The sequence below is a fragment of the Bos indicus genome, chromosome 4, assembly GCF_029378745.1.
Source record: "Bos indicus isolate NIAB-ARS_2022 breed Sahiwal x Tharparkar chromosome 4, NIAB-ARS_B.indTharparkar_mat_pri_1.0, whole genome shotgun sequence".
Classification (NCBI taxonomy): domain Eukaryota; kingdom Metazoa; phylum Chordata; class Mammalia; order Artiodactyla; family Bovidae; genus Bos; species Bos indicus.
This window is the reverse complement of record NC_091763.1, coordinates 82,996,440-83,016,613: the sequence shown is the minus strand read 5'-3', so window position 1 is coordinate 83,016,613 and position 20,174 is coordinate 82,996,440. Positions and strand designations below refer to the sequence as shown.

General features: G+C 40.1%; 1 gene segment (V, D, J or C); it reads right to left on the bottom strand.

Annotated features, from left to right (window-relative positions):
* Positions 1–1,570: 1,570 nt before the first annotated feature.
* Positions 1,571–19,590, bottom strand: LOC109557568 (T cell receptor gamma constant 1-like). The segment is given in 5 exon segments: positions 1,571–2,176; positions 3,594–3,647; positions 4,437–4,493; positions 6,127–6,456; positions 19,533–19,590. Coding segments are annotated over 5 exon segments (627 nt in total).
* Positions 19,591–20,174: the final 584 nt, after the last annotated feature.

The following is a 20,174-nucleotide window of genomic DNA, read 5'->3' as shown; positions in this document are numbered from 1 at the left end:
GTTCCATGTCCGGTTCCAACTGTTGCTTCTTGACCTCCCTACAGGAGGCAGGTAAGATGGTCTGGTATTCCCATCTCTTGAAGAATTTTCCAGTTTGTTGTGATCCACACAGCCAAAGGCTTTGGGATAATCAATAAATATGCACAATATATATGTTTTGGAAGACGCATAATGGTCTTTTAGTTTATTTTTTAGCTTCTTATTGGGGACTAGGATTCATTGGGGGCTGCAGTTAATGAACATAAATAAATCTTAGTACATTTTATTTCCTTAGGAAATTGATGAGTGGATGTTAAGATCGCTTTCTGAGTAAAGCACATTCTAACTTGTGTAATGAGCTCGGTGATGGCCCCTCGCTGCGTGAGATCTGAGCGGGCAACGCTGGAACCGTTTCAGTCACTTGATGCCTCAACCCGGCTGCACATTAGGATTAATGAAGGAGGATTTTTAAAGTGTGATGCCTGGCCTGTGATGTAGTCTGGACATCAGTGACTTTTTTTCTTATACATTTATCAATCTATTTCTCTAATCATTTATTTATAGCTATAATAAGAGAGCCACTGGTGTACTGAAAAAGGGAGCAGGGTTTAAGTCAGGCAGACCTGGCCCAAGTGGAGTTTGGCACTGCTCTGTGTTTACCTTTGGGCATATTTCATAACCTCTCTGGGACCTCATCTTCTTGTCGGTGAATTAGAGATGTTGGGCAACAAAATATAGGCTCAGAAGTCAGAGAAATCCAGTTCTAAATAACTATTGCTTTAAAAGTAGATGTGATGAGCAGATAACCTCTCTCATCTGAAAACTGTGGCCTCTAACTGTAGCTTCTTCCAAGGGTGCTTAGAGGATTAATGGAATTATCTGGGTGAACTGTAGCAACTGAATCCCTGTTCCATCTACATCTAAATTGTCCGTGGGGAATGAGATTAGAGAAAATTCTCAGTGCATTTGTGTAATTGTGAAATCTATGGATTCTACAGTAGAGCTACCAACAGTAGATGCTAATGTTGCTTAGGGTTTACATGGACCACGCATCATGAACTTATCTACTTCACCTGCTCCAGGAGACAGGGCACTGTAACTTCATCATGCAGAGAGTTCAAATCACTGCCTGGGGTCACACAGATGCTAACACAGACCCAGGGTTCAAATGCAGGCCCTCGGGGATTAGAGTCTGCATGCTCCTCCTCTACCTGATGCCCCTCTGGTGTTGGGGCAGTTCTCGTGGGGTTAATATGAGGATCCGGAGGCAGTGCTTAGGAGACCCTAGCACAGATCTGAGCACACACTGTGAAAGTCATGCTGAGTGTCAGTCACCACAGAAATGTCCCAAACCAATAAGTTTGAATCCGCTGACTTTAAAAGAGAAAGAACCCAGGCACCTTTCTTTGACTATGGATCCTCTTGGGGCCAGTGCCCCAAAGAAAGCACCATAACCACCATCCCAGGGAAAGGCTTAGACATGTGTTGTTGATCATTATTATAACCAGGGCTGAATTTGATAGCTCAGTTGTCATGCTGTCTTTTACCTTAGTTAGATTTCATAAAGTTAAAGTACACACAGACAAAAATGGACTTTTTAGTTTTTCTTTTTATTAACCTCATCTATTATGAAATAGAATACAGAATTCAAGTAGCAAAGCTGGCAGCCCCAGGGTGTGTGGCAGGGAGGGTCAGGGTCAGGATCTGGGGGGAGGTGCTGAGGGAAGAGACGGGGAGCTGCCTACTGTGTGCGCTGAGAAGGTGTGAAGACTCAGGAGCCCAGGGAGCTGATGAGGTTGTGGGGACAGTGAGGGGAGAGGCTCTCCGGACCCACCCTGGGTCCTGGCCCCGGGTAATGGCAGAATTTCTTGTTACAGAGTCAAACTGTTTGCCCAATGGTTTGAAAAACTCTTACAAAATAAAGACATAATATAAAAATAACACATGGATTGGAATAACCCAAATCCAGAATAAAAACCAGGCTAGATTCTGAGCAGAGCTTTTAGAGACCATAGATGATGAAGGAACGTTGATCCTCTTATGGGGCCCCTCTATCACGAGCTCTTCTGAATGCCGCAGACGCCTGTTCTCCTGAACACACAGGAGGTGATGATGACAAGGTAGACCGTGCTCGTAATGAGGAGGAGGAGGTATGTGTAATAGGCAGAGGTGTTCATGAGGTGCAGCTGCAGGGTATCTAGGAGAAGTCCTTTGATTAGTTGCCTGTTCTTTTGAAAGGTCAGTACACAGTGATGGGAGCAGGTCACAATTCTTTCTTTCTGACGACCTACTATAAAGTGACACGCCAGCATCACCAATCCCCACAGTCAACAAGGACCACCAGTACCATCACACCACCACCAGAACTACTCAGAATCCAACTCAAAGTTCAAGCCAATCGACAACTTCTGCTACGTTCACTTAGAACCTTTCTAAATATTAAAAATAAGTTTGTGTTTTTAATGAATTCATGCAGTGGGAAAAAAGAATTTTTAAGAGATTTTAGCATTTTCTTTGCCCTCACTATGTCTCTAAGTAATAAAAACAGCTAATCTTCATTAACCCCAAATACCAGGCATTTATTCTGAGAGCTTTGCAAGCAAAGCTCTAATCTTACTTCATTTCACAATAATTCAAAGATTGTTATTTTCATTTCCATTTTACAAGTCAACTGTGAATGGAGAGAATGAATTTGCCAGATGTCACACATTTAGAAAATACCAGAAACCGTATTTTATTCCCAGCAATCTGACTGTAAAGAACACATTCTTAACTGCTCTGGAGTCCTGCATCTCCACATGAGATAAATACTCCAGACAGGAAAGTCTTAGCATAAACATCAAGTGGAACTGCTGACTTGGAAGCATCTGAGCCATTATATGTTGTGCGTTAGTGAGATTCCTACAAAAGTTACAATCCATGAAGTTTTCTGGTGTTCACAGAGGGTGGATAGTGGGGTTTAGTAAAGAGAACATTGCATTCACAGAAAATGCGTGCAAGATACAGCACAATACCTTCCATATAAGAAGATTTCAGTAAGTGTCATTTCACGTATTAACTACCAGCACAATCAAAATACTAGACACAAAAACATATCATGTTTCCCGGTCATTAGACACAAAAGCCACACTAACAAATGAAATCCACTGTGTAAATACTTCAGAGTTTATCATGAACAGTTTCTAATTTAGAGTCATCTCACACCAAAACCAGCATTTATTGTGCTAAGATGACCCCTAGGAAATGATAACGTTTAGTGGGTAAGTCCTGTCCGACTCTTTTGAGACTCCATGGACTGTAGCCCACCAGCCTCCTCTGTCCATGGGATTTCCCAGGCAAGAATACTGGAGTGGGTGGCCACTTCCTTTTCCAGGGGATCTTCCCAACTCAGGGATTGAATCTATGTCTCCTGCATTGGCAGGCAGATTCTTTACCACTGAGCCACCAAGCCCGAGAAATGATGATAGATTTACTTAAAATACCACTCAGTCTATTTCTGCAAATCCCAACAGTATAGCTTTTTTTACATTAAACCAAGTAAGTTCAAAAGTTAATTTATATGGTGGACAAAAGTGCTATAGCTGACATAACAGCAAAACTAAACAAAAACTTACTGTTTTCATCTTTCAGACATGCTTTTGTAGAATTTACAACAGGGACTTGTTTTTCTAGAAGAAAGGAAAGCAAGTATTAGTTGATTGTGTATATCTATTTTTGATAGTGTGATATGTATGTGCATATAGACATCTATATGCATGCTCCGTTGCTGAGTCCTGTCCAATTCTTTGCTACCCCATGGACTTAGCCTGTCAGATTCCTTGTCCGTGGGATTCTTCCGGAAAGAATACTAGAATGGGTTGCTATTTTCTCCTCCAGGGGCTCTTCCCAACCCAGGGATTGAACCCACATCTCCCAGATCTCCTGCATTTCCTGCACTGGCAGGTGGATTCCCTACCACTGGGCCACCTGGGAAGCCATGGTTGTGGTTTAGTCACCAAGCCATGCCCAACTCTAGTGACCCCATTAACTATAGCCCACCAAGCTCCTCTGTTCATGGGATTTTCCAGGCAAGAATACTGGAGTGGATTGCAATTTCCTTCTCCAGGGGATCTTGTTGACCCAGGGATCAAACTCGGGTCTCCCGCATTACAAGCAGATTCTTTATATTGGGAAGTCATATATATATTATCCCTGCCTATTATTTTAGTCTGTCTATATGTCTGTACACATATATGTATTCTCCTGATAGAATACATTCTCCTGACAGAAGAGGAGTCATTAAAAGTATAACAATGATGAGCCCCACAATTGCAGGTAATTGGTCTTTTTACTTTAAGCCAGGTAGACTTCAAAAGGGAAATTCATCAGAAAGCAATGCAAGAGATGCAGGAGATGTGGAATAAGAAGGAAAAAAAGACTGAAGCATGACATAAAGGCAAACGTGTACAAAAACTTACTTTTATCCTTCAAACCATCATTTGGAGGTTTAGTAGCAGTGACAACTGAAGAGACAACTACAAGAAATGAGAACAATTATTAGTCAAATTTTCACGCCTGTTATTTGGCAATGTGCGTTTATGTTTATATATGTTATTAAAACACACATATATAAGTAGATAATCTGCTGAGAAAGAAACATTCATTAAGAAATATGAGCCCTACAATCCAGGAAGAGTTGGTCTGATTCTATGTAATTCAGTACATCAGTTCAGCATCAAAATAAATTCATCCAATCCCAGAAAATAAAACAGAATCTCTTATTTGAAGGAGTCTGGCTCCAGCAAATTTCCCATCGAGGAAAAATAAAAAACCAGCCACACCTTTCTATATCACTCATATCTCCAGCATCCGATATCACAATTGCAATTGTGATATGTGTGGGAATAAAGAAAACAATACTAATAAGGCTAATAGCCATTGAGTGATTATTACTGTGCCAGGCACTCACTTACATACTGCACATGCAATACGTCATTTAATCCCCCACTGACACTGGACTGAGGTGTATTTTGGAGGATTCCATGTTACAAAGGAGTAAGTAAGAATTAGATGGTAAGTAACTTGCTTAGAGTCATATCAGTGATGGCAGAGCCAGAACTCTAAGGATTGTTGAGGGAGATTAAATGAGACAAAGCTGAGAAAAGTACTTTGTAGAAATAATCCATAGAAATGCAGAAAAATTAATCTATAGACAGAAAACAGAATTCCACACCAAAAATAGCTTCCTTTCTTAAATATTTTTAGCAATGATGATTTTATTACAGGAGCTCAGCATTTCAGTGCAATTCTTTTGAGGACTGAAAAATAGGCCAAATCACATTTATAGTCCTCTAACTAAGGGGAGGACGTCCCTGGTGGAGCAGTGGATAGGAATCTGCCTGCCAATGCAAGGGGCATGGGTACACACTCCCTTCAGGCCTGGCACGTAACGTGCTAGGCTGCAATGAAAGTTGGTGAGAGGCATTTTCCAATGGCAAGAAATACATTCATTATGTAGAATGCAAGTAAGTCTGTGTGCTCTAGCCTCACCCCATCTTTAATCACAAATTTCTACTCCAAGTGATATATAAAAAAATCCAAATCTTAAAAACCTAACACCATGGACCATAATAAATGTACAGTAGCCAAGTTACTCTGATTTCTGTTGATCTGCAATCTGGCTCGTGCATAAGAACATCAATTTGATGTTAAGACTCGTTTCTGGACTACAGTTTGAGTAAAGCAAGATTGAAGTTAGATGACTTTGTTTGATGACTAGAACACTCATAAAAGACATACAATTATTCTTACTTCCTAATAAACTAAGATCTTCAACAGTGGAATCTCTTTTTGTGTGTTTATAGTGTGCTAAATTGTTAGGTACTTCCATATATGTTGTTTGATTTAAACCATATAACAACCCCAAAATACTATATTATGACCTTAATATTTTGGATGATGAAACCAAGGCTGACAAAGTTTAGGTGAACTTTTCTCTTTCTTTTTTATTTCAAACACTACACTTTTTTTTTTTTTTATTCTGTAAGGAAATAGCTTTCAATTTAAGAAAGTTTTGCATTTGTTTTTCATTAATGCTTGACAGAAGAGGTGGAGTATCCCTTTGAAAAATTGTTCTAGGAGGTTATACTTATATTTCTATTCACATACCTTCATTCACTGGCGGAAAAAGAATCTCTTGATTATCTCCTCTTTTATTTTTCTCATGTTTGACGATACACATGTGTTCTTTATCCATGGAGTTTCCAGACACGGTCAGCCAGCTGAACTTCATGTATGTGTCAGCAGTCTTCACGGTATTTCCCTGCTGGGATGGCAAAACTCTGTTGCCTCTTTTTTCTCTCCAATAAACCTTAATAACATGAGGGAAAAAATTCTCCAGAAGACAAAGATATGTTCCAGTATTATCATGCTTGATTTCAGTAATCGAAGGAAGAAACATAGTGGGCTTGGGGGACATGTCTATGTCAAGGTCTCTATCTGTAGGAGAAAATGAAACAGTAATTAAAAAGAGTTATTACACAAACACAAATGTTGGTGTTATTTGGAACAACCTAGCAAGTGGTAAGAGGAAGATAGCCTGGTTGTTCATCCACAGAAGGTGGTGAGGTGTGTTTTATTGTTCTTGTTTTCAATGGGAAGAGAGGTTCAAGACATCATAAAACTTAAAGTCCCAGCTAATATGTAACAGAGGCTGGATTAAACTTGACATTTGTTCTTTCTCCACATGTTACAATGGGGTTTGACTTTTAACTGCCCCATATCAAGGCTTCCAGCCTTCATGAACACATTTATTGTTTAAAAATCTATTTTATTTTATTATAATGGAGACTGTTTTAGGGTGAATGGGAGTGCGTGGTGGGAATGGATTGAGGGAGAAGACCAGGTAACTATGAAAATGTCTCTATAGGGCATATTAAAAAACATATTTATAACTCATTTTTCTTGTCAAGTGAGAAAAAGTATGCTAAAGAGAGTATGTATGTATGTATGCTAAATATCTCCAAATTCAATTTTTTGTGTGTGAGTGGACAGTAAGATAACTTTCCATTTGAGGAATTAAAAGTACAGCTGTATTTTCTGGAGAATTTTTGTTCAGTCAGCATTCTTGTCTGCAAACAACTCCCTACTGGATAAAATTCTCCCTTAACATTTGAATTGAGTGTAGGTACATATATACATTCCCTATCATCTGCCAAGTCAATGTACCAAATATGATAGCTACACATTATCTCATTCAGTTTTCATACAACCGGTACTGGGTATACATTATTATCCCACTTTATGGATTAGAGAGTGAGGCCAGAAAATAATTGCCCAAATTCACATAAGCATAAGTGGTACACCTGAAGTTCCAAGTCAACATGATTCCAAAGCCCAGGTTCTTTGAAAACACTCTTCCACATCAGGAAAGGAAATATGTCAACTCACAAAACTTACTTGTAATAACAAATTTAAACCTTAGGCCAAACACTTTCAAGATGACTGCACACTTTATACATGAATCCTTAGTAATAGTCCACATGTACACAAGACAAATCCTATTAGGTTCCTTGCACAGTGTTTTTCCATACTGTCTTTTACAAACAGGGATTTGTTTTAAAATTCTTCCTAAGATTTCCACATCTAATCCTCTTTCACATTCCCATTTTTTCCTAAACATCCTACAGTTCAGTTCAATTCAGTTGCTCAGTCATGTCCGACTCTTTGCAACCCTATGAATCGCAGCACGCCAGGCCTCTCTGTCCATCACCAACTCCCGGAGTTCACTCAGACTCACGTCCATCGAGTCGGTGTTGCCATCCAGCCATCTCATCTTCTGTCGTCCCATTCTCCTCCTGCCCCCAATCCCTCCCAGCATCAGAGTCTTTTCCAATGAGTCAGCTCTTCACATGAGGTGGCCAAAGTACTGGAGTTTCAGCTTTAGCATCATTCCTTCCAAAGAACCATATATTTTTCCTTGAATTGTTTCTTGCCTTCCCCAATTCCCTTGAAAAAAAAAAAAATTGCTTTCTCCTCCTATCTACCTATGACAAAATTTTATTCCGTTAACAAACATTTTTCTATAATAATTTCAAAATTATTCAACCCATATAGAAATCATTAGACTAATTTAGCTTCTCTGACTTCTTCATATCCTAGGGAAACTATGGTAGCCTTCAGTTCAAGAGACCAGGCTTCTGGTCCTGCTTCATTTTCCTCATAAGTTCTGTGACTGAGCCAACTGGGTCAATTAAAGCCTTTGATACTTTATTTATTTGAAAATGAAGTTCATGTAAATCATTAGTGTTTTTGCCCCAGAAATCCCTTGGACAGAGGAGCCTGACGTGCTACAGTCCATGGGGTTGCAAAAGAGTCGGACACAACTTAGCATTTAAACAACAACAGCAAACCAGTGCTGCAGTGAGACCAAAACGAAACAAGATGTGAAAAGTAAGTTGATTAAAAATGCTATGGAAATAAGAGATAATAGTTCTCATTATTAGTGATTTGTTTGTGTTGATTGTGTGCTCCAACATGACATTTTTATATCATGGTACCAGAGCTCATCCTTACTGATCAGAATTCAGTATTTTGGTTGCAACTGAATCCCTGCCAATTAACCTTGGACACTGGTTCCCTTGATTGCAATTCCACTGTGCTCTCAATTGTCTGAAATCCTCAACTCTATCATCACAGGAAACATGCCTTTCACAAACCAAATTGATAGGCAATTATTAGTCTTGTCTTAGCCAATGTATTTCCAGGGTTAAAAAAATCAAAAGGAACATTGGCTAAAGCCTAATATATTCAGTTAGTATATGAAACTGCTTCACTTGTTTTGTTCAAAACAAATGGCATTCCCCCCAGTCAAGACCACAATTGATTTTGGCTCCACGCTTTGACTAGAAATTTTAGCCTTGAATTGACTTCTATCCAGCTCATGAACAGAGTTCAACTTGTGAGTCCTTGCAGTGGGCCTTTAAGACAGGATGACTAGAGAAATGGCAGGATACCTGGTCCTCAAATTCCCCTAGAGTCATATTGCATCGTGAAAACCTTCCCTGCCTGACTCTCTCTGCAGGGTCATCTCTGAATGACATTAAACTTTATGATGTTCGTAACACTGATGCCCTGGAAGCAAGAACTGGATTTATTTAAAAAACCATTTCTTCCATTTTATATAACAGATGTTGAAGCCAATGTCCACCTTTTACTTCATTTTCCTCCCAAAGACTCCTGCATTGAGATCTCTTTCTAATATTATTTTAACATACCTTATTGGAAAATTTGGTATGCTTCTTTATCACTTTATTAAAAATATTATTCCACTACATTTTTTCAACTTTTAAAATTTTCAATCACTTGTTTATAGAGATAGAACATACACATATCTCTCCTATCTCTGAGAATGAAATCTTACCCTGTGCTTCCTGCCAGGTCTTCACAGGCCTTTTTCCTTCTACTTCCATGAGTGCCTTTGATTTCCTATTCCTATTTTTGCCCTGCCTGAACCTGTGTGTGTGTGTGTGTTTAAGTATTCATTTATTTGGCTGCATCAGGTCTCTAGTTGTGGCACACAGGATCTTCTTTGCAGCATGCAGGATCTAGTTCCCCAATCAGGGAATGAACCCAGGCTCCTGCACTGGGAATTCAGAGACCCAGTCACTGATCCAACAGGAAGTCCCTGTATGTGTGTTTTTATCTTCAGTTCAGTTCAGTTCAGTTGCTCAGTCATGTCCGACTTTTTGCGACGCCATGAATCGCAGCAGGCCAGGCCTCCCTGTCCATCACCAACTCCCAGAGTTCTTCTCAAATAAAGTTTGGAAGCAAGCAACTTACATAAAATAACAAATAGCATGTTTCTTTTTCTGCCTTGGATTTTGATAATTTAGTAAGTTCTAAGGCAATGGCACCCGACTCCAGTACTCTTGCCTGGAAAATCCCATGGATGGAGGAGCCTGGTAGGCTGCAGTCCATGGGGTCACGAAGAGTCGGACACGACTGAGTGACTTCACTTTCATTTTTCACCTTCATGCATTGGAGAAGGAAATGGCAACCCACTCCAGTGTTCTTGCCTGGAGAATCCCAGGGACGGGGGAGCCTAGTGGGCTGCCGTCTATGGGGTCGCACAGAGTCGGACATGACTGAAGAGACTTAGCAGCAGCAGCAGCAACTCCAACAGAGCATGAGGAATCAGATAACGTGTTTGCAAATCCTAGATCTGTGAGATAGATGCAAGACATAGAGAATTGTGTCTGTTTTGAATTTCTGTCCAACTTTTTTCAATATTTATATAAATATATGGAGAAGTTGACCCTGCTACGGTGACACAGAGGTGACTTTCAGCAAACCACATAAGGTAAGAATGTGCCGAGAACTGAAGAACTCTCCCTGCTCTCTCTGGGCTGCTTGGATTACCTCTGTCTCCATCCCACATCCATTGGGAGTAGAGTTGCATCTTTTTTCACTATTTTGCCTGAATCTTTTTAAATCTCCTTTCAAAAAGTGTTTTCAGTGTAAAGTCAGTTCCTGGTCAAGAGTATCACTTAGAGTAAATATGTCTTTCATTACCAAAGAGGAACAGAAGCATTGTTTTCACAAATGACAGTAAAGCAAATTATAAGCTACTAAGTAGTCAATCAAAGTAGTCGTTTAAAAGGTGAGGCTGAGTGCTTAGTCATTCAGTTGTGTCTGACTCTTTGAGACCCTTTGGACTACAGCCTGCCAGGCTCCTCTGACTATGGGATTTTTCAGGTGAGGATACTGGAAAAGGTCAGGCTACGGAACTGTAAATACTCAGGATATACAAACATGACTTAAATGTTTCTAACATCAATAACAGTCCAGATCATGTACTTTGGAATAGACAAATCCCTATTGAATCCTAAACTTTGCAATATATCTTGTTAGGTGACTGTAGGCTAGTAACTGAGCTTCTTAAAACCTCAGTGTCCTTATATATGAACTAGGAATAAGATGATTCCTGCTGAGGAATGAGATACAGCACTGAAACTTCTTATGCTGTCTGATTCTCAGTAAATAGCAGCTGATACTAAAATTTCTCTTTAGTGAGACGACTTAAGGTAAGGACATTTCATTAAATTCTTCCACCAGATAAAATACATGAGTTTTATAAGCTATAAATATTACATCAATTGAGAAAGAAACAAGCCCATCAATCCAAGATCTGCTGTCTGTCTAGCAGCCACGGATCATAGAACATGGGTCCTAATCATGGCAGAATCTATAAAGCTCATCTGGTAGAATAGAAACTGTTTGACTGTTGGGACTCGCTCTATCTTTGTCTAGCTGACTCTTTTATCTCCAGCATCCAACACAGAAACTGTCCTCAATAAATAAATGCTGAGAGAATGGGCAGATGAGGATATTCAACCATGTAAACTGTTTTCATGGACTTTGGAGCTGACATGGCTCATAAGAGAGGGAGTAAAAGTCTCTTGGTCATGTCTGACTCTTTGCAAACCCATGGACTGTAGCCCACCAGGTTCCTCTGTCCATGAAATTCTCCAAACAAGAATGCTAGAGTGGGTAGCCATTCCCTTCTCCAGGGTATCTTCTTCACCCAGGGATCAAACCTGGGTTTCCAGCATCACGGGCAGATTCTTTACCACCTGAGCCACCAGGGAAGACAGGGCTCATTGAGCTCACAAATTCCATGAAACTGATCCATATCCAGGCAATGTAACAAGAGATGTGACTACATACATTTCAACTTATCTCAGCCTCCCTCTAAGAAGCTACAGTCATAAGAAATGAGATTTATCTATGTTTTATAGTCATTTACTATAAGAATTTTTATGTACCGATTTTAGGGATGGGATGAAAACCGATAATGTAGTTTTGTAAAATATTGGGAGACAAGGACACTGTGTTTTATCTCAAACCGTAGAGAAAAAAATAATTAAGAAAAGTGATTCTCACTTAATAGATTGTCTAGAAGAAAAGGAAATTTAATCAATAGCTTATACCAATGTAATGACATATGTTAATGGTGTAAGAATATTGACACATAAACGAAACAGTAAAAAAGACATGATCTTCAAATATTTTACTATCTGCTGCTAAGACGCTTCAATCGTGTCTGACTCTATGCGACCCCATAGACGGCAGCCCACCAGGCTCCCCCGTTCCTGGGATTCTCCAGGCAAGAACACTGGAGTGGGTTGCCATTTCCTTCTCCATTTTTACTATCTCCATTTTACTATCTAGTCTGAGTCTATTTTAATGGTTTATGTTTGTGTGTGTGTATTTTAAAAGAAAAATTCCATTCTGTTTTTAAGGAGAGAATAAATCATTTACAAAATAGTTGAGTTTCCATATACAGCAACCAGTAGCTGCAGAATTATTGTTCATATGCTAAGACCAAGCATGCGGCAGTTAGACAAAGTGAATACTTTAGATCCTTGGGTCAAGAAGATACCCTGGGGAAGGAAATGGCAACCCACTTCAGAATTTTTGCCTGTGGAATCCCATCGACAGAGGAGCCTGGCAGGCTATAGTCCACAGGGTCGCAAAGAGGCGGACATGACTGAAGTGACTTAACACACAGCACAGATTGTTTTCTCTACAAAAACACCTGTCACTTTCCCATAACTAAGGCAAAAAAGAGAAAAACATTACTTACCAGGAGGAGCTACTATGAGCTCAGTTGCTTTTCCAAATATCTTCTTCCAGCCTGCACTATCACACTGGTTGAAGCTCCTACAATAATCTTAGCCTTCTCCTAACTTCATATCATGACTGGAAGTTAAACATTTTGTACTGGAAATTTGATCTTATGGATTCTTTTGAAAGTCCTTAAACATAGGTTTTATGGTATCTGATGTTTTATTAGTTTTCCTCAGACAAATGGACCCAAATATCTGCTTTCCATGGAGGAGAAATTATTGAAGGCACTGATGAAAGACGAAAGGAAGAAAAACAGGAAAAGAAGAGTTCACCACCAACGGGTTAACCACCTGCCTTCCTAAATTTCCAGTAATAGTATTCAAAGAATTAAGCCTTTTTTTTTTTTTTTTAATTTCCAGGTGTTCAACTCTGTTGAAACTGCTCAGAGTTTGCATCAAAGAAAGACCCTTCTGTTCTCACAAACACCAGAACCTCTCCCTTAGGGATTTGAGGCTATATTGTTGAAAGGAGGAAACTCTTCAGTCACTGAAAATGTAAATACTCCATCACAAGTGTACTTGGAAAATGTGAGCAAAGTTCTCCATTCACTGGGTAACATTCTTTACCATGGCAACACAAGATGAGAAAATAAGTTCTGTGATGAGTTTTTCTTTTCACCCTTAGGATTTAAGAAGAAATTTGTAGAATTTTTTCTCCTTTGAAATAATAGATCCCTTATTGAAACTAAAACTTAAAAACAATATCCATTTATCTGATAAGTTGTAAGAAGACTCTTGGAGACTGTTTCGTAATCTGGAGATACTCATCTTGAATCAGGGTGAAAAAAGGTTGTCAGAGGCATCTGGGTGCTCCTCTGGCACACATGAGCTGTCCATCCCCCAGGACCCACACAAGACAGATCAAGTATCCCTCTGTCCATGCCAGATCCACCTGTGGTCCTGGCCTAAGTCCTATCACCAAGCAGTGCCTTTGCCCTGAGAATGAAAATAGGTCACAGTGACAACTGTCCATTCATAGCAGCTGAGTCCTTAATACACAGGAGAAGACGAGAATCTGGATGAATATTTTGTTTAGAAAGCTTTTTTTAATTGAAAATTAAGTTAATAGTATTCATACTTTGGGTTGTCAAATACCATTCGGACCTATTGAGATCTCAGTGGTATCTGAGGTACCACTCAGTACCTCTCTGGTAGCTTGTACTCTGTTTTTCCTTATTCTAGACCATGAATCAAATTATCAGGAGCTTTAGGAGTTGCCTATTTTTCCAAACCCATGAAAGCTTTACCAATAAAATGCAAAAGAGTAAGTAAAGAGTTATAAAATCATTTGTCAAATTTATAAGAAAATTCTAGAGCTATAAGAAGAAAGAGTGTAAGGTTTTATAAAGGCCATAAAATTAAACCTGAATAAATAAAGAGACATATCATATTTGTATAAGGAAAACTAAATATCATAAAGATACTGATCTTTCCTAAATTCACATTTATGAAGTTACTATAATTCTTATGAGAATTAAGAAAATATTTCATTTTTTGTTCTATGATATAAGGGTTCAGGGTTAGCAAGTTAAATAACATTAAATATGATTAAGAATAATATTGAATAGACATTTGGCCTAATAGATGTAAACCTTTATTGCAAAGTTACTGACATAACATGATAATGGTGTATGAATACTGAGACATAAATGAAACAGAAGTCCTCTAGCAAATACTTCAAGTATATGTTGATATAAAAATATGGTAAGTCGTTTTTAAATTGTAGGGAAACAAAGAGATTATCTTAAAACTAGATTAGGATAATTGATAATCTGTTGGGAAAACAGAAATAGTTTTCTATCAAACACAATATATGTGAAGTTCATATTAAAAAACGTCTAGAGATGTGAAGCTCCAATACTTTGGCCACCATATGTGAAGAACTGACTCACTGGAAAAGACCCTGATGCTGGGAAAGATTGAAGGCAGGAGGAGAAGGGGACGACAGAGGATGAGATGGTTGGATGGCATCACCAACCCTATGGACATGAGTTTGAGCAAGCTCCAGAAGTTGGTGATGGACAGCGAAACCAGGTGTGCTGCAGTCCATGGGGTCACAAAGAGTCAGATATGTCTGAGAGACTGAACTGAACTGAGAGATGTAAGTTAAAAGGAACAAATAAGAGACTAATTGACTCCTTGAGTAGAGAAACTTCAAATAGAAAGAGAACAGGAGACATCCTTACTTAATAGTTATTTTTTAAGAAGTAAGAATGTGAGCAATTTTTACAGCATTTTCAAATATATATTTTTAGAAAAGAATGAATGATGAGGAAATACTGATGGTGGTAGGGAGGAAAGTGATATGATCAGATCTGTGCTTTAGAAAGAAAAATAGCAGGAAGGTTGGCTGTCAGGGGAGCAATCCCGGGGAAGCAGATACGTTTCAGAGATGGTCGCCATGAGCCACTGAGAGGTCTCTGAGGACCCAGGTCACTATACTGACACAGTGGGGATGCATAGAAGGGCTGGTGCAATAAATATTAGCAGGTTTGTCAGAGCTTCTAAGGAATTCACGAGATAAATAAAATGACCATTAGCAAGGTTGAAAATAAAGAAAAAGATGTTTTAACATCCTGGGACACATTCTGTGTGGTGAAGCTTCATGGTCAAGGTTGTGGGGCAGCCACACACATCCTTGTCCTTCAGGGAAATTCCTACCCATCTCACAGCAAGCAGGGGCAAGTTAGGAGCTGGGTATAAATATTCTATTTTTCCTGTGCCAACCAGATAGAGGTTGATTGAAAATTCAGGCTGCTATTTTACAAATATTTATCCCTTCAGTATAGAAAACTTAACTACAGAAGCTATTTGCTGATCCTTCTTATTGGTTCAACCATGCAAAGTGTGACATATATAGACCCTCTCACTTTTCGGCTACATGTGGACTTGGATCTTCTGGCTCCATAAAGCATTCTCCATAGTTCATTAACTTCTGACTAGAGGAAATGAACAAATCATTAGTTTAATTTGATATTTCCTTTGAGGTACATAGTAAATAGCACAGTGCAACTCCTATCATTACTTTCTAAATATGTGAGCTGTTATATTGCTTAATCATGTTTTATCCAAAAGATAGGAATTCTTTGTGTTCAAACCATTTTCATCAGAGGATCAATTTCCTACCTGGATACATTTGCAAGAATACATGCTGCATCTCTGTGAATATACAGATCACCCTGACTCCCCCACTTCTCTTCTTTATCCTTTCATTACTTCTTGTTGGTTCTGGGTAGAGTGTAGGGAAAAGCATAAGTTTAAATGACATTTATACTTGGCTTCAAACTGCATCTCTTCTGATATCAATGCCTTTGTGATTTTGGATGCTACAGAGTTTCTCTGAATCCCAAGTTCACCATGTGTTAGGGGTGGGAGAGGATATGATAGTACCTAAGTCAGAAAAATGAGGTCAAGTTCAGGTCTGGGAATTACTTGGTGCTCAGCCATTGCCAAGTATTCCCAGTAGCCACAGAGGAAGCACAGGGTAATGGGGCCATCTCAGCCAAGGCTGCAGTTTTGTCTTCAACTGTCTGGACTGCAAGTGGCTCCTGGGAGGAAGACTCCTGTCTGCTTCATCTGTATATTCTTTACATAGAGGCCAGGCCACAGCTAACAGTTACAAGCACTAACAGTTATTGAACTCGTACTGTGTGACAAGCATGGGTCTGAGTTCTTTACATGGATTGACCCAATGAATTGTCCACAAACCCTCCAATGTGGGAACACTTATTACAACCCTTTAATTGAGGGAGAGATTGAATCTGAGAATGTTGAACAGGGTAATTGTGTGTCCCGTGTGGGGGCATCTATGCATATTAGAAAAAAAAATGGGCATTTGAGGTGGAAAGGGACATGCTTGATCACAGTTTTTGAACTGCACACAATAAGTCCATAAGACTTTGTACAGATGCCTCCAAAAATCCTTGATTCACTTTTGAATTTTTTTTCAATATGGCGGCCACCTCCTCCATGAACCTATCCTCACCCAGCTCGGGTACAATGACCTCCTTGCCACCATACACCCTAAACTTCAGGTTCTCACCACTAAAGGTTTTTCATTTATGAGCAGCTCTCAGGCTGCTAACAGTGAGGTCTGGAGTGTGTCCAGAAGAATTCCAGTGAAGAACTCCAGTCAAACCAACCTCTCAATTCAGTCCCCATGATTGAGCAGGAAATCATTTACTCTTTTCCATGACCTGTGAAGAATATTTCTGTCTTTCCCAGGAGGGTAGATGGGGCAGTGCAACCCCAAATGCAGTAATCAAAGGGCATCTTAGTGTTTCATCTTGATGATTTTCTGTTGCTCAAGAGATTTGTCATGTCTTTTTGCCTTGAAAAACAATTCCTAGAACTCAGAAGTCAGGAAAAATTCATTGCATAAAAAATCCCTCTGCAGAGAATTCTCTACATTTTCCCAATACACAAAATTTCAATGTAAAGCAGATCAGGGAAATAAATATGCAGAACAAAACCTAAACAATATTAGAAAAATATAAATGACAGTAAGTTCATGCTTCAGTCTTTTTTAAAGTCATAAAATAGTTAAAACACATGGTCCCTGATATAAGAGACCAAGTTAAAGTTGGTTTGTTTACTATCCAATTCCTTCTTCCCTGCAATTACAGAAATAAGAAGAACCTGAAACTTGACCTGTGGTTGTGGGATTCTCAAGCAAAAATAGGATGACCTGGGAGAGCAGGAGTATCCAGGGTGCAACAAGACAGGAAGGGTTTTGGGTTAGGAACAAGCTCATGAGTACCATTCTGGAATGCATTTGTGTGTCAGGCTGGGAACCTGTCCATTTCAGAGAGAAGTGTGTCACTTTATCTGTTACCACCAGGACAGCAGTTCTTAAAAACCAACTTGAATAAGAATCAGCTATGGAGTTTATTGAAAAATGCACATTTTCAGCCTTCATTCCTATGTTTGTATTCATGGTATTGGGTGTCACCTAGAACTAGCACTATTATCCCAACTCAGGTGCTTCTGCTGCAAGTGGTCAACGGACCACAGTTGAAGAAACACTCCTCTGATAGAAATTTGGAGGATCCAATACACAGGAGATCACATACATGTGAATCTAACATTTCTGTTCATGCTAAGTTGCTTCAGTTGTGTCCAACTCTTTGCGACCCAATGGATTCTCCAGATAAAAACACTGGAGTGAGTTGCCATGCTCTCCTTCAGGGGATCGTCCCGACCCAGGGATCGAACCCAGGTCTCCTGCAGCTCCTTAATTACAGGTGAATTCTTTACCGCTGAGCCACCAGGAATTCCACGTCCTTAAATCTAGCCCAGTAAGAAAGCCATACTCCTTTCATGTATGACTTTTCAGCTGAAAGAGATACTATTCACTGTCTAATTGTTCACCCAAAGCATTCTTTACAATGAATTAATGAGAAAAAAATAATCTGATAAATCTCATTCCAGTTTGGGACTTGGCCATGTTAATGTAGAGGGTAGGAGTGGAAAGAACCCCTGGCTTGACTTGTTTAATGCAGAACAGTTCTGGTTGTGGACTGACTGAATTCAAAAGAAAGTGGAAGAAGAGTACAATGGTTGACATTGTTAGAGAAATCACTGTTTTCCTACACTTTCACTATGTCAGCCATGCCTTAATTGGTTATATGAGGAAAGTATCAGTTTGTCCAAAAGAAATATGATACTAGCTTGAGGTTCAGGAAGTCCAAGTTTTCATTTTCATCTTTTCTTACTCTTCGTACTCCTGAATATTGAAGACGCTTTGTTCCCAGCCATTTTCTCTGGATAATGATCAGATAAATGATTCAGTATAGCTAAGCTTTTCATTATTTTTTATGTTTGTGATTTTTGTTATTTTTTGATAACTTCTTTACTTTCTGCATCAGGTCTTAGTTGCGACATGCAGGATCTCTGTTGCATCGTGTGGGGTCTTCCCTTGTGGCACAGGAACTTCTAGTTGTGGAACAGGGTCTTCAAAACATGCAGGTGTAGTTGCTCCAGAACACAAGCACCCTGCATTCCAAGGCAGATTCTTAAACACTGAACCACAGTGAGGTTCCCAACCTTTCCATGCTCTCCTAAATACTTCCCTTAACAGATCAACCCTAGGTGCCCTGTCTCCTAAAGAGGAGGTTGAATAGACTCCAGCAGCTCCTAGGCCAGTTAAAAGAAGATGAAGCCTGACAGTTGCTTGTGTGAGGCGTGAAGATGGAAGCCTGCTTTTAGAAAAAACTGTGGCTTTGGTGGGGAGAGGTGAGTGACAATTGAATATTAAAGTTGGGGGATGGGCGATGAGCTCAGGATTTCACTTTGTTCAGAGTAAAGAGAATTGGCATTGACAGCAGGAAGTGAGGCAGGTGTTGGTCTATCCTGTGTATCCGGCTGTTTTTTGGCAGTGACAAGCAAAATTTCAGTACAGTGTAACGGAGGGCTGAACCAATGTGCTTCTCCCAGACAGCGCAGCGGTACACGCCAGAATCACTTTCTTGAAGATTTGAGATTACAAATTTATACATCTTGTCTGTGCCTTCATAGCCATGGTATTTCCCTGGACTGATTCCTGATTCCAGCACAACCTTTGAGTAGGAGACATCATAGTAGAGAAGGCGTCGGGGTACGGTTCCCTCCTGGAATTTGTACCAGTGGATATATTGCTTGTTTTGTGTAGGAAGATCACACGGGATTACAGCAGAGGACCCAGTTGCCCTGGTGATTGACATCCTGTCGCCTTCCATGTTGGAAGATACCTGAGTGACTGCAATGGGAAAAGCAACAAAAAATCTTGAGGAAGAGGAAACAGCATTTCTTAGTATGACCCCCCACACACACACACCACACACATACATACACACCATTGCCAAAAAATACAGAAAAATCCCAGGAGCATCCAGGCAACACACTCACCAAGAGCCAGGAACACCAGAAGCAGCACTGGGGCCCGCAGCATGGCTGGGACAATAGTGAGACTGGGGTTCCCAGCAGATGTGATGGGCAGGGGAGTTAGCGAGGATCTCTCTTAAAGACCACCAGGCTGAGCCCAGAAGGGGTGGGTGCTGGGGGAGGCCCACGGAGGAGCCCCGCCTCTCTACACCAACCCCTTTCTTGAGGGCCCCCTGTGGCAGGCTGGGAGCAGCCACCTCCCCGACGGGAGAAGAGAAGCCTGAGCTCTGAAAGCTCAGAACTGCAAGCAGAGGGATCAGGTGAGGGGTGGATGGAAAAACACGGACAATACTTGCCTGTTGCCTAGTGGAGTGAGCAGATCTGAATCAGGCTAAGTTCCCTGCAGTTCAAGGTTTCAGTGTTAATGCTGCTGCCGTGGTCTTCTCCAGTGATGAAACGTCTATAGTCCTTCCCCGAGCTACCTTTCCTCTTATAGCTATAAGCAAACTTTGAGACAACAAACAGCAAATCCAAGAAGAACTGAGCCCGCTTTATTAAAATTAAGGTTATAATGTTGGTCTGCATTTGACTCTCAGAGTCAGACACAACTGAAATGACTTAGCAGTAGCAGTAGCAGTAAAGGGATATATGTGTGTGTGTCTGCAT